At 34.0% G+C, this 14,583-nt stretch overlaps 1 protein-coding gene across 9 annotated transcripts in view; it reads left to right on the forward strand.

Moving 5' to 3' along the window:
• Positions 1-2,293: 2,293 nt before the first annotated feature.
• LOC149531029 (Peptidase C78, ubiquitin fold modifier-specific peptidase 1/ 2) overlaps positions 2,294-14,583 on the forward strand; it is a 71,518-nt gene continuing 59,228 nt past the window's right edge. For 2 of the 9 annotated variants that reach the window (XM_089809998.1, XM_089810002.1), the window contains exons 1-4: positions 2,433-2,562; positions 4,334-4,477; positions 11,784-11,872; positions 12,154-12,250. In XM_089809998.1, coding sequence (XP_089666124.1) covers positions 11,814-11,872; positions 12,154-12,250 — 156 coding nt within the window. In that variant the 5' untranslated portion in view covers positions 2,433-2,562; positions 4,334-4,477; positions 11,784-11,813. Of the gene's footprint in view, positions 2,563-2,657; positions 2,681-4,333; positions 4,478-11,783; positions 11,873-12,153; positions 12,301-14,583 lie in introns of those variants that run through there. The other 7 variants (XM_089810000.1, XM_089810003.1, XM_089809997.1 and 4 more) reach the window with 5 other exon arrangements.

Below are 14,583 nucleotides of genomic sequence, written 5' to 3' on the forward strand. Positions count from 1 at the left end.
AGTTCATTATATTAGTCAAATGATTGTCAAAACAATTAAATTTTTGACTCATCTAATAAGAGTTCCTATGAGGTTCTTTTTATTAAATAGTCAACAACTGAAGCCTCAAGTTGAAATTATAGACAAGTAATCTTGTAATGATTTTAAAATCTACTAAAATAAAGTAAATAAATTTGCACCTTAATTTAAAAAAAAAAAAAATTTAACATATACTTAAATATAAATTACAAATTATAAAATTTCTATTTTTTATAATGTTAATTCTCAAAATACTTAAAAATTTATATAATCATTATATAAATAAAATAAATGAAAAACTAAAGAAATTAAAGAAAAAATAATAATAAAATTAAACCGCTTGAAAGAAAAATCTAGACATTAATGCAAGCAAACAAATTAGATCCTCTCACAATTTGCTGACTCTCAGCAAATAAAACATAATTAGATGATATCAAAATCATTAATAGACTTTGCATATGTTCCATAGTAGCTTTAATAGATAATTTATTTAAGGAAAGTTCCAACAAGTGTTTTCCAGCAAGTGGGATTAAGAGCAAATGAAAGGGATTAAAGACAAGATCCCTTTTTATCACCGCAAGATTTGATGAGGGAGCAAGTTAAGCGACTGTGACAGTCATTCCCAGTGTAGGTGTCAATGCTGTAGTGTATAATATCTTGATTAATTAGCATTTAATTTTCGCAATCTATTCCGACTATCTGTAAATTTTTGCATCTTCTCTATCTGCAATCATAATTTGAAGTGGAAAGTTAGACATATTGGTGTCCATCTCTCAGTTCATTACGATCTATGACCAACTATAGATAATATTAAGATTTTCAACTATGAATATTCTAAATAATATAAGAACTAAAATACATACCAAACAACCAAAACGAAACCCTTAAAGTGGTTTAAATGGCTACATAAACTCTGCCATATTGTCCTCTTACTCAAATTGTTCAATCATTATACATTTATATAACAATGATGAACATTGATTACTGCAAGGAAGTTCAAACAAAAATAGAACCTTCATATTAATGAAATAACAGATAAAACTTGCAAAAAATTGAGTCTCAAATGTTGGGATAACTTTCATAGCCTACTGCAAGTGAGTAATTGATTTATTGGCTCTAGAAAAAGCTACCAGATCTACTGCCAAGAACAAACTCAAACTGAATATTCAGCTTATGTTTTGGTAACTGAATCTACTCAATAAGGTTTCGGGCCAACAAATGGAATGCTGAAAATAGCACGAGCTATCGCAGCAGGGTGAAGACATTGTTGGCAAGGGCACAAATTGTGCACAACTCCTGAAAACATGCTTGAAATTTATGTTTTCTAATGCAAGGTAGGGCTGCACAAGAAATGAGAACTGCAGAGTTCAAAAACAAAGAAAATGAAGCATGCAATACCTTCAAAGTTTGACATTTTGTATCTGAAAAGCTATCCAAAAATAAAAAGTGAAAAATTAATAATCTACGCTATCCAAAAACAAAAACCCTTTTTTTCCATGAAAGCTGCACAACTTGTTATAGTATCTACGAAAAGATTAGGACTACCATGCCTCACTCAGTTTTTAACATGATGAGGATAACCTATTATCAAATTAGCAGAACCATTAATCTCTACATGAAATTTAGCGTTAATCTCAGAATGCAGGTAATAGAAAACTAGTATCCTCGGAAAGCAAGAAAAATATATTATTCACACTTTGGTTACCTGGAAAACCAAAAAGTTATGGAAAGCACAATGCAAACATAAATTTTACATAGTTTTTTAGAGAGGGTGGAATATAAAATGAAATTGTGAACTCTTACACAGTTCAATTAAGCAATTCAACGAATACAATTATATGCCCTCTTTAATAAGTATAGTTCAAACATTGAAGAAACTAACTCTATCATGATTTTTATTACTTTTTTGGTAACGGACTCGCAAATTTTGGGGAATGGGGAATATGGCGGTTGCACGATACACCACTAAGCATCAAAAATTAAACGCGTGTCCTCTTTCATTTAAGACATCTTACTTTTAATAGATAGGTACTAATATCAATGAATTTTTTAAACATTAAATTCTTTAAAACCACTAGCAAATTTTGTCATTGCCAATTAAAAAATAACATTAAAATATAGAAAATATACATTTTCAGAATAAACATTTGACATTCATTAATGTTTTCAGATTTTTCCAAAAAAAAAGCTAATAGTATAAACTCAGTGAAAACTACACTCTCCTCCCTATAAGGCAGGGACTAATATCTTTCCAATATCTTTCCACATTTCCTCGACATACGTATTCCACACATTTGCCAGTTTATTTCGTGCCGATTTATTTATTTAGCTTAAACATTTTATTAAGTGATTTGTTGTCTTTCTTGTCTCCATAGAACCAGAATATTAATTTTAAAAATTCCACACGATAAAGATGTCATATAAGAAAGCTCACGTAACCGTAGCCAAAAATTGAAATTCGAGCTCTTACTCATATCTAAGGTACATAGGAAAGGCGGCAAAAGTGTTTTTCTGCGGAATTTTCATTTTACCTCCACAACAAAGGTACTGAGAGATTTCTTGCTTTGTTTTTCCCGAAATTTCAATCCGTTTAAACATAATAATTGATGAAAACAGACTATAATTTTCTCGTCTTGATCTGAAACATACTATACAAATGCAGGTCCGATGCTTTTAATTGTGTTGCATGTCGTAATGAGAGTTTTTTGTTGTTGTATTCAGACATGTTTTGTCAATTTACAGGCGTATCTCAGATTGCACTATCAAATTTAAACGCACATTATAATTTTTTTGAGAACGCGAAAACCCCAGAGCGATGAAATGCCGTAATGGCAAAGGAAGAATCTGGGGTCATTAGTCATACAGACAACAATTCAAGCTTCCGATCATTTTGTTTAGCTCGATGGGCTTCTTTTAATTTAACGGTAACATTTTGACACAGGAAAAATCAAGAATTATCTCGCCAAACAAGGAAAATTAGGAAAATATTTGCCAATTTTTTTAATATAAAATCTGCGTGAAGTTAATTGGTACAAATAATCCTTGAAATCCTATGTTTTCCCTTATGATTTAGGCTTATTGCATATGCTATTTGCTTTTCAGGATAGAAAGATTTGCTTCTCTCTCCTGCTTGTGGTGCGATTGAGGCAGACCGATTCCGCTATATTAATGAATTTTTCAATTTTCCTATATTATTGCGCTTTTAGTTTGGTTTAATAAACTTACATCCTGTTTCTAGAGTTTCTTTTGACTCCTGCTACTTTCCAGTCATACACAGTTATTTTGCCGACCAATGCATAATAGTTTAGTCTCCCTTCCTCTCTTCTTTTCTTTCTTTCTTTCTTTCTATGTTCGTCTATTTTTTCAGGTCTATGCGTTGTGTTTATGTGGGGTAGTATGATTAAATGAGCTTGTATTCTCTTCTGGTTGAATGCCCCTAAACAATCTTCAGAAAGATAATTCTTGTGCATAAGTTGAATGAGCAATTACATAAATATACCAGCATCCCTCCAATGCTTCTGCAAGCCATGATTTTTAAGATTATTCATAGCTCTTGCTCCATCTGTAACCTTAACCTATTAAAACTAAACAATAGAGCGAGATTGATATGAACCAATGTGTCCTACGCAAAGCTGATCTTCCCAAAAAGATAAAAATGAATAATATGTAATGTCCACTAAAGATGACCAAAGTAGCTAAATGGAATTCAGTATGACAAATTTCAATAGCTAATCAGGATTTTCAAATTGATTCCAACGATTAAGATTAAAATACACAGTTTAAGGAAATAATAGAAATTAAATAAGAGTGGAATCATGAAAACCAAGGCAGGTAGACCTTAGACAAAACAGTATACACAAAGCATAGCTGACAGTGTATACTGTAGACATGAAGGATGGCATTTCAAAATAGGGTTATAAGAGTATATGACTAAGGTTTTGGATATTACATCTGAATATTTGCTATTGAAACTTGGGGATACGTCCCTGGCCCTAAAGCTAGCCTTTCCTGGGACGTGGGGACAACATTCACATGCTTACTCAGCGCCGCAATTTCTCTGCCCCATTGTCACTGGAATGCTGGGATGCTCCAGCATTCCCAAAATGTTGAGAGGGATGCACAAACGTCCCTCTATCATTCAGGGATGTCTGGGTGTTCTTCAACAGTGGACAAATTTTAAGATTTTTTTACTAAAACTTACATGTTTTTAATTTGTTGTTGTGTTCCATTTGAACCTTAATTGTATTTGCAGTCCATCTAAGCCCCTCCAAACTTCATTCTTACTCACAATTTCAGTTTTCATTGTTTGCTACAGTAGATAGAGAAGAGTGAAGAGGAGAGAAAAGTGAGATCGGAGGAGTGAAAGGAGTGTGTGCAATTAAAAGAAGAGTGACAAGGAGCAAGAAGAAGAAGAGGAGGAAGATTCTTCACCTTCTTGAAGAGATTATTTAAGCACAAGGTAGGGTTTTTAACTGACTTTTATTTGATTTTCCAATTTTCATTTGTAAATTCAAATTTTAATTGTATTTGTTCAATGTTGCTTCGAATTTCAATGTATTTTCTTTTTTTGTTGTTTCATTTTCTAAATTAGACTTTATGTTGAATCTTGAGGGCAAAATGAAGGATCATTACGATTCTTCATTTTACTCTCAAAAGTCAAGATTGGAAAATTTTAAGTTTTGTTTTACAATTTAAATTTTGTTAGAAAATTTAAAATTTAGAGTTGTATTTTATAAAAAAAAATTCAAAGTAGGCTGAAACTAGATGTTTATTTATTTTTTAATTTGTGAAATGCAGTATCATAGTAAGCTCCTGTAGTCTTGATATGAGTGAGGAGGAGATGAAAATTCATTCTCATGGTGCAAGTCAATCAAAATATGAACTTGAGCACGAGGATGAGGGGGATGAACATGGGGTAAATTCAGAAGGCTAAACTAGTTCCATCGCTAGTGTACTAGTTGGTACAAATTGCCTCTCCCACCTTTTGGTAGAGTTTACTAGGGGTTCTTATGATACCGAATCTCCTCTTAGATAGTTTACAACAAGAATTACAGCCCTAATGCCAATAGGTGGTGGCACAGGGAAATGAAAATGCAACTTTAATGGTACAATATGGTTCGGTAGCATCACTACAGTTAATGCACACTTCCTCTTTTGGCCAAGAAACAATGTAGGAGCATATGATTATTTGAAGGAGGCTAAAAATCTGCCCTACAAAATCGAGTTCAACAAGCTTTGGGGTGTTCCATATGATAGTGGAGTTGTAATGTCTACCACCTTGTTTGGTAGACAATAAGTTCAAACTATTCAATAGATGTGAGGGCAGCTGATGTAAGGGTAACCAAATATTTCTACTTGTACATTGCATTAGAGAGTAGAAACAATGTTAGGGGTTAATACTTGTAGTGTCGTGGCTGAATCACAATAGGGTAAGGGAAGACGTAAGATGCAAAGTAACCCCATAGATGATTTGTTCAATGTGCAATTGAAGGAACATGTACACGATGCCATTGGCAATTTCTTCTTTGTTGATGGCTACCCATTCATGTAGCTCGATCTCCTTATTTTAAGGAGATGATGTCGATGGTGGCAAGGGGAGGACCTTTATATGTGCCATGAGGTGATCCCAAATTGAGGACCATGATCTTAGATAACAATTGTGCCAAGATTGTTGCATTGATGGAGATGATGAAGGCATGTTGGGAGGAGTCTAGATGCAACATAGCTATGGATGGGTGTACATACATTAGGTATTGTCCACTCACCAACATCATACTTACATGTTTAGAGTGCCCGTTCTTTCTCAGGGTGGTTGATTGTTTAGGGCATTGGAAAAATGCTGATTTTCACTTTGACATCCTTCAAATGGCTACTAAGGAGGTTAGGCCACTAAATGTGGTCCAAGTAGTGACATATACAAGACGCGAGGATGGGTTTTTGGGATGGGAGGATAAAGTACCTCAATTTGGGGGTGGCAGGGGGTAGTGCGATATATACTATATACTATAGATATAGTACTAAAAATTGCTAGTAATGAAAAGACGTCTTAGACTATTAACAAGTAAAATAACAAAATTGCCAATCTGCTAATAAATTTGCTTTTAATGTTGTTTTCTTACTTTTTTGGCAAAAAATGGCGAGATTGATTAATGAGGCCTCAAAGGGGTTCAAGGGTTCGGGTTATGCAGTGTGTACTTCCTTATTGGGTAGATGTCAAACATGTAGAGGATATCTTGAAGCTCATCAAGGAATCATAGATTGAAATAACTGTGTTCATACTCATAGTATGTGATGGATGGAAAGATGCAATGTTCACAAGAGGGGCAATGTTTTTTAGAGTAGTGGATTATGAAGGGTAGGTGAAGGACGACTCATTTATTGCTAACATTCATTTTCAAGCTGTTGAGCAAGTTGGCTCTCGAAATGTTGCTCAAGTTGTAAGAAACAATGCCAAAAATTGTAGGGTTGCTAGGTTATTGGTTGAGGAGTGCTATTCACACATTTTTTGGACACCTTATGCTGTTCCCTCACTCCAATATAATGCTGTAAAAAATTGGGAACAAAGTTGATTGGATTAAATAGATGTATGTTGATGCTCAAGAGATCTAACTGTTTATCTTGAACCACCATATGTCATGAGGCATATTTAGACAATTCTCAAGATTGGAGTTGTTGAAGTTAAGTTAAATTATTTAAACATATTTTACTTCAGTAAAAGTAAAAGTTTTTAAATTAAATTTATTATTATTTTGATTTTGAAATAGGTTGCTGAGATTCATTTCGCCTCCAACACAATTATTTTGAGATGCCTTGTAAAGGTTTGTGAGGCGTTGTCTAGAATGGTAATTAGGCCAATTGGAGCATATGGAGGCTATTTAGCACTACAAGGGCAACAAATGTTTGGGTGATGATACTAGACGACACTTGGTGGTATCGTGTTCATTACCTTTTGAATTTTACTAAGCCTATATTGCGCACAATCCGATATATTGACATGGATAGGCCTTGCTTGGCTAAGGTATATAATGACACTAACTCAATGATCGAGGAAATGAAAGGCATCATAAATGAAAAAGAGCAAGATCCCAAAGAAACATTCTTCAAGAAACTACAAAATCATGGTGTAAAGATGGAACAAAATGAATCGTGCTTTGCATCTCTTTACTTTTGCATTCAGTCTTAAATAGTATATTCAACAAGTCTGTAATTCGACTATCACATTAGTTTCCTCGTATAAAGATCCCAAAGTTCCAACACTATCACAAGAGTTTCACCATATAAAAATCCCATAGTTGCTTAAGGGTACAAGGCAACCCTTGGTCGACTCCACAAAGACATCTGTCCTGTAGTGAGGGGCTGAGTTCATGAGTTTTGCAAGTGCAATTGATTGTGGTCTTGAAGCTCTTTGGGACAAATTTGGGGTTGATGCTCATAAATGGTGTTATTTTCATGGAGAATCATACCAGCTCCTACAACTTGTTTCCATCAAAATTTTATCATAGTAAGTTCTTAATTCCTTGTTGATGAATTTGTGTTGAAATTTTTTATTCATAACTCTTAACTCTCTAATTTTAAAATTGAAAATCTTAATAGGTTGGTAGTTCATTACCATCATCTAAGAGGAATTGGAGCACATTCACTTTCATTATCTCAATAAAATACAATAGACCACACTTCAACAAGGCGGAGGAGTTGGTCTATCAGCATCCAAACTTGCAGCTCTTCATACACTAAAAGAATACCTTCATAAAAGGGGACACAAAAGAGTGGGATGTTGATCTAGAGCATGCTGAGTTGGATAATTAAGCTGGTTACCTTGCTTCACTTGGAGTTGATGATGACCGTGAGATCTAGTGATCATGATGCTTTTCTTGAGATTGCTAGTTCTGCTGCGAATCATTGTGCTAGTTCCCGGGTCACTATTTGTGGTTCTTATAATTTACCATAGCATATTGATAATGATGATATTTTTGAATGCTTTGATGATATTCGATCAATGATGGCTGATTGTTAACTATTGACATTTTTTAATGAACTCAAAACATTAATATGGTGGTGTATTTTGGGTCTTTGGTATTTTGCTATGTTATTCGAACTTTTATATTAATATATATGGTGTGTATTTGGCTATATTACTTGACTATTAGCATATTTTTGTACTACAAGCACAAAACAGACCCAAACCCCCCAAAATCTTTTTTTGATCGAAACTGATCCGATATTAGGATTGGCAACTTAGGTATGGAACAACATTAAATGCCAAATCCATCCACATGTACGCATCACTTGATGTTTAGAGCTATTCTTGTATTAAAACTAGTTCATGTTGACGGGGGATGCCAACAAATTTATGTCCAAATAGTCATTGTAAATAAATATATTGTTTAAATAATAATAAATATTATAAGATGATGTATATTTAGCTGCGATAGAAATCTTATCTTTGGGTGTTAATTCTGTTATTGTCACCTTCAGCTGAAAAGGACATCAATGATAAAGTGTAATATTAAATATTAAGACATGTGTCATTCAACATGCGTAGGCATGGAAATACGAAGTCATGTTTTGGAAATTCAATGAGACCTTCAGTTGTAATGTGAAGAGTCTCACTTGTGTTATTTATATCGCTTCAAGTGAAAGACATTGTACACTTGAATTTCATTATCAATAAAATGATCTTTTGATCGTCTGTGGCTGGGTTTTTCCTAGGATAATTTTGTGTGTTTCTTGTATCTTTTATGGTTATTTGTTATTTTTGTTTTCTCTGATTTGTGAGCTCAAAATCCAACATGGTATCAAAGCCAGGTTGACAACAACTCATGAGGAATGTTGATTTATGTTGCTTTAGATATATTTTATCTTTGGTGATCTTTTTGAGACCTATTTGTGATGATGGGCTGAATTTCATTTTGTACGCATTTCATTGGGAGTTGTTTCTCCATTTTGTCTTCATAATTATGGCGTGTTCAATCTTCTCTAGGCAGAAACAATATTCTGGAAGGGAGTTCATGGTCTTGTTAATTTGAAGTCAGAATCTTTACATTGTTTGAAGTGGGGAGGTTGTATTGTTTCTCTAAATCTGCTAGTAGTTACAACTTGGTTAAGTCGAGACTCAATGATGATTGGTGTTCGTTGTGATTGCCGGTGGATGCACTTGTTCATATCTTCAAGTTTTCGCCTGTGGCTATTCACCTTCAGTGCTTAGTTTGTAGTATCACTTCTAGCCACCATTCATTTATCGTGGCATATTATAGCTTGGCATCATGCATCTTTCCATGCTAAGAGCAATTCACAATCGTGTAATACTATTATTGCCAGTTTCATTTTTTTGAGTTTCGATTCCTATTGTCGTGGTTTCCTTCTCACGCTCATGTTTTTTCTCGGGGTCTTTTGATTGTCGTTTCATCATTTTTTTTGTTGAAAATCTTTTTGAGATCGGATCAAAATCCATGCCTCAATTTCATCTATCACTCCCAATGAACATCTTCTGTACCAACTAAAGACCTAGATTGCTGCAATTTTTTTTTGAGTCGGGAGATTGGAATCTGGAGTTTCAATTGCGAGCTGTGGTGAAAGGAAGTTTTAATCATGCTAGTGTTAATGTTTGTTGATGTCTTTAGTGTCATCACTATGATTAGATGTGTTTCCTTTTTACTCTTACTCTTTTGTAATTGTCGTCTTTATGTCTTGAGGCTTCTCATCTAATCATGTACAAATGTGTTTTCTTGTCGAATTTATTTCATAGTTTTGTGTTAATGATTTATTATCGTCATTGCTAAGGCTTGTGCATAATTGCCGTGTTTTCTCTGGTACTGTGCATATGTCTTTATCCATGTCGACAATATTAAATTTTGAGTTTATCACTTTTGCATCTTGATTTTAAATTGCTCGCTCTCTAGAGATGTCATTTCAATATGTGTTTTCTTCTTGTCCATGCTCTTGCCATTGATGGTGACTAGTTTTTTCTTTGGTCCATTTTTTTTCCAATTTCCCCTACTGTTTATGCTTGATAGTAGCCTTTTGGATGGTCGGGATTTCCCTATTTGTCATTTCATTCATCCATCTGTTGTGTGTTGTCTTCAGTCATCTTCGAAACTGTGCAAAGGTATGATAATTTTTCCTTCTTTTGTTTTATGAACCACCAGTTTTAGATTTTTGATCGTTGTGCGATTCCAACATTCCAGTCTTCTTCTCTATCACAAATCTTTATTTGAGAGAAGTGCCTTGAAATGGGTCATTTATAAATGACTTGGCTCTATATAATGAATGCAACAAGAAAAACAATGATTAAGAGGGAGATTTTAGCTTTAGAGCAAGGCTTCATAATTTAGAGGTAGTGCTTATGGAATCGCCATCATTCTCATATATGGTTGTAATACTTGTGGTATTTGTGAAATTTGAGACTTAAATGGAACTAAGTCTTGTTTTTTGTTATGCCTAGTTCTATTCTTGTGTGAATAAATAAGATTGTAAGAATCAACTATGATAACTATTCCGTTCTGGGAAGTGAACATCATGTTGAGAGAGTCCATGATGACATCATATTGAGAGATTCCGTGATAAGAGTTTGATGTCATTTTGAGAGATTCTATGACAATTCATGTTGGGAGATTCCATGATTATTAACAATGAGTAAATTGATTCTGAGTGTCATGTTGAGAGATTCCATGACAAAGTCTGTGATGAAAGTTGGTTGTGCTTCTTGATTCCATGAATTTTCTAGGATCTATATATCATTGACATTTTTGGTTGCAGCCTTGTGTGACTGATCAACTAAAGATTTCTCTGTTGCTAAGAGGGAGTGTTGGAGTTTATAGCTGCAATAGAAATCTTTATCTTTGGGCGTTAATGATGTTATGGTCACCTTCAGCTGAAAAGGACATTTACGATAAAATGTAATATTAAATATTAATACGTGTCATTCAACATGCGTTGAGGCATGGAAATGCATCATGTTTTGGAAATTCAAGAGACCTTCAGTTGTAATGTAAGAGTCTCACTTGTGTTATTTATATCGCTCCAAGTGAAAGGCATTGTACACTTGAATTTCATTATCAATAAAATGATCTTTTGTTGTGTGTGGTTGGGTTTTTTCCAGGATAATTCTTTGTGTTTCTTGTATCTTTTCTGGTTATTTGTTATTGCTGTTTTATCTGATTTCCGAGCTCAAAATCCAACATATTAAAGACTTATTTTGTTGATTTGGTGGATTACTACAGATGTATGGGCCATCCTTAACTCAAATACAACTGACTTGCAAATCTACCAGATCCAGGCGCAAAAAATGTAATGCCACAATGGCAGGTTTTTTGCAACCCAGTAGAGAAATATACTAAAGTAAATGTATTGCTTAGATCTATTCCAGGGAGACACTAATCCGATATGAGACATTCCCTTCTGGAAGCCTGCAAAGAACCTGTCGCTCATTTATGTTATACAGTGCTTTCAAATTTTGTGCTCTTGGATTTTGACCTCATGACCAAACTCAGTAGTAAACTCAAAATTGACAATCTAAATTTTGGTAGATGTTGACTGCCATATATTTGATGCCTCCAGTTATGATAGTGAAGCTTCAAGCATTTTGCTGAGAACAATTAGAAATGCAAGAAGTTTAGACAGGTTTTTTTTAGCTCTGCATTGTCTAGGCCATATGTTCTGCATTTTTTATTTCTTGGAAAAAGATATATTATTTTTTATATTTTGTATTGCTCTTTACATTGAAGGTGCTCTTTGATATTTATTCATTGATATTGCTATGCTTGCAGGATTGTGTTCCAAATATATATGTTCACTTCATGGGTACTGCAACTTGCCCCTTTTGCGATATCCAATTTCCATCATCAGAAATTGAGTGGTATTTTTCGTTTCATACACTTGAATCCTCTTTTGCTATTAGTTCCATTTGTCTGGCTGTATTTAATAAAATACATACATTAATTAGCTTTAAATCTCTTTTTAATAGGATTATTATAAACATTTTTATTATGTTCTCCCTTGTGTTCGATTTTTCATGTGTATTAGCAGTTCATGGTTTTCAAAGTTGCTTTATGTATTGTGACAGTATTTAATCTTTCAAATTGCAGTCTGTAAGTACATGTTTTAGAAATGGAGCTAATACTAAATAGCTTGGTACAGGCATGCGAACAAGCACCTTGATGAGGATGAATTTTCCAGGGATAGAGAGCTTGCAGTGCAGTTGGCATCTAGTGCTGAACCTCCTCTACAAATGATGGTCTCTATCTTATTTCAGAATGTGTGGTGCTAATTGACTGACCTAAATGTGTAAGGCTAATGAAAATAATGGTTATATCTGAGAAACCTTTGATACTTGTGGAGTAATAATATGAAAGAAGATAGGTATGCACCAACAAAATCCGGTTATGGAGTTATTGTCTTAGTAACTTTCTGTTAAGTTCTTAATCATTATAGGGAATGTTGTAAGAGGTATTTCAAAATTCCACCAATGCAAAGATGCAAGTGGACTACACAACTTGATTGATGACCATTTCTTAACTTTTTAATGATGCTGCAGAAATATGTAATTGTAAAGGTACCATCCCATGTAATCTCACCAGTCATGGGTGACCTTAGAAAGCTTGCCTATTCAACAATTTTTTTTTTCATTATTATTTGATTTTTAAATGGATTTATTCCTTATTCTGTCATGAATTTTATTCATTTTCTGTTTTGGAATTTTCTTTTTCTTCAGTTAGTTGCCTGGTAAGTTTACAAGAACATGAGATCATAATAAATAGTTTCATACATTTTTTGGGTCGATAATTGGGAAGCCATTGAGGTCCTTTCCCATGAGAACTGAAACTGTTGATACAACTGAGGGAAAACCTTCTTAATAAAATATTCAACTTCCAGAGAAGCCTAAATAGCCTACCATCATAAGTTATTACTTGCCCATCACTAAACTTGATCCAACTTGGCATAAATTCTACAAAAGTACCTTGTTTTTTGAATATTGAACAAGTAACCCATTACAGGAGTGATACTTAGCTCCATGTTTTAGACTTTGTGCATTTCATATATTTTTGGCTTTCTGTTATAAGTTAGAACTGTTTCATCTGACTTTATATTATTTTAAGCATTACAATAATCATGGTACAGTTATTTAGTTAAAATTACAATTTGTGGATTTATCCCACATGCGTCACATGAAGCTGTAATAATATAATAGGCTATTATTGAGTGTGTGGATTTATTCCACATTGGTTTTACCTCATAGATTTCTTGTTGTGAGGCCTTTATATTAATGGGTTAATGAAGAAGATCATATTGGTTATAGAGGTTTTCTCATAAGGAGGTTGCTCGCTCAACAAGGCCTTCAATTCTTGTTCCAGATTCATCAATATAAACATATTTACGGCTATTTCCAAGCATTGTGTTCTTTTGTGCATGTTATTGTTTTTGTTTGGTAATATTTGTAAGATAGATCCTAACAAAAGTCATCAATTTTTTTTTTGAGGGCCACATTCTATGGTGACAGCAATTCAGTGACGTGCTATAGCTACCCACCATATACTCTAACTTTATCTGTATGGGATTTTGGCAATAAAGATGTGGTAAAAGTAGTGGGATGCTAGCCATTTTCATACTAGTGTGTCTCCCTTAGAGTATTGTTTCTAGGTTCAAAACCCCGTGACAGTGGTTTTAATATAACCTAAGACAAAGTGTGAAGTGAACTGAAATTTGTTTCGCCAATACCGAGGCCTCAACACCTGTATACAACCATGTGGATCCATATACATCGAAAGACCCTCTAGGATTAGGAGAAACTTTGCCTCGTGCAACCATTTATTGTTTCAAATCTATATTTTGTTGGTTGGCAGTTAGAGTTGGGAAGTTACTTTGTTTTTACTGTGGAGGTAGGATAGTGCAGCTGCAGGACAATAGAAATCTTCGTAGGTAAATACAACAGTGGCCTACTTCACTATTCATGAATGAGAAGCATGCCAGCAAGCCTATTGATTAGACTCCATGGCCTAGAAATTTCCTGCTTAAATCCTAGTAGTGAACAAATTCGAGCATATTTGGTAGATCCAAACAAACTCATACAATAATATAGTGGGTTAGTCACCTGTACCATTCAGAATGTGAAGGAATTGTGCTAGTTGCATCATATTTTTTTTGTATCAATAGGTAGCTGATAATATGGATGTATTGATATAAGTCTTCCTTTCTATTCTATTTCATCTTTTTCTTTCTATATGTTCTGATATTAATCAAGTTAGTGATGGTGAATCGAAAATGCATCTACAGATTCTGCTGTTTACAATTGTATTGACATAAGTTTCCCTTGGTGCTGATATATATGTAATTGAAAGTATGAACGTATTAACATAGTTCTCCTTTTATCTGCTGTCTGTCTTTTCTCCATATCATTTGATTCTTGTGTATCTTTCTTGTTGCTCCTTGAGCAATCCAAATATGGGAATGAAGTAAAATAAGAGATATTCAATGCAATCTGTATGAACATATGTTAGAAGCTCCTATTTTCTGTTCTTCCATATCTCTCTCCCCTACATATATTTGGTATCTCCTTATTCACTGCCCCCT

Source organism: Cupressus sempervirens, chromosome 11 (genome assembly GCF_028749045.1).
Source record: "Cupressus sempervirens isolate cs-2001-9-10 chromosome 11, ASM2874904v1, whole genome shotgun sequence".
In the NCBI taxonomy this organism is placed as follows: domain Eukaryota; kingdom Viridiplantae; phylum Streptophyta; class Pinopsida; order Cupressales; family Cupressaceae; genus Cupressus; species Cupressus sempervirens.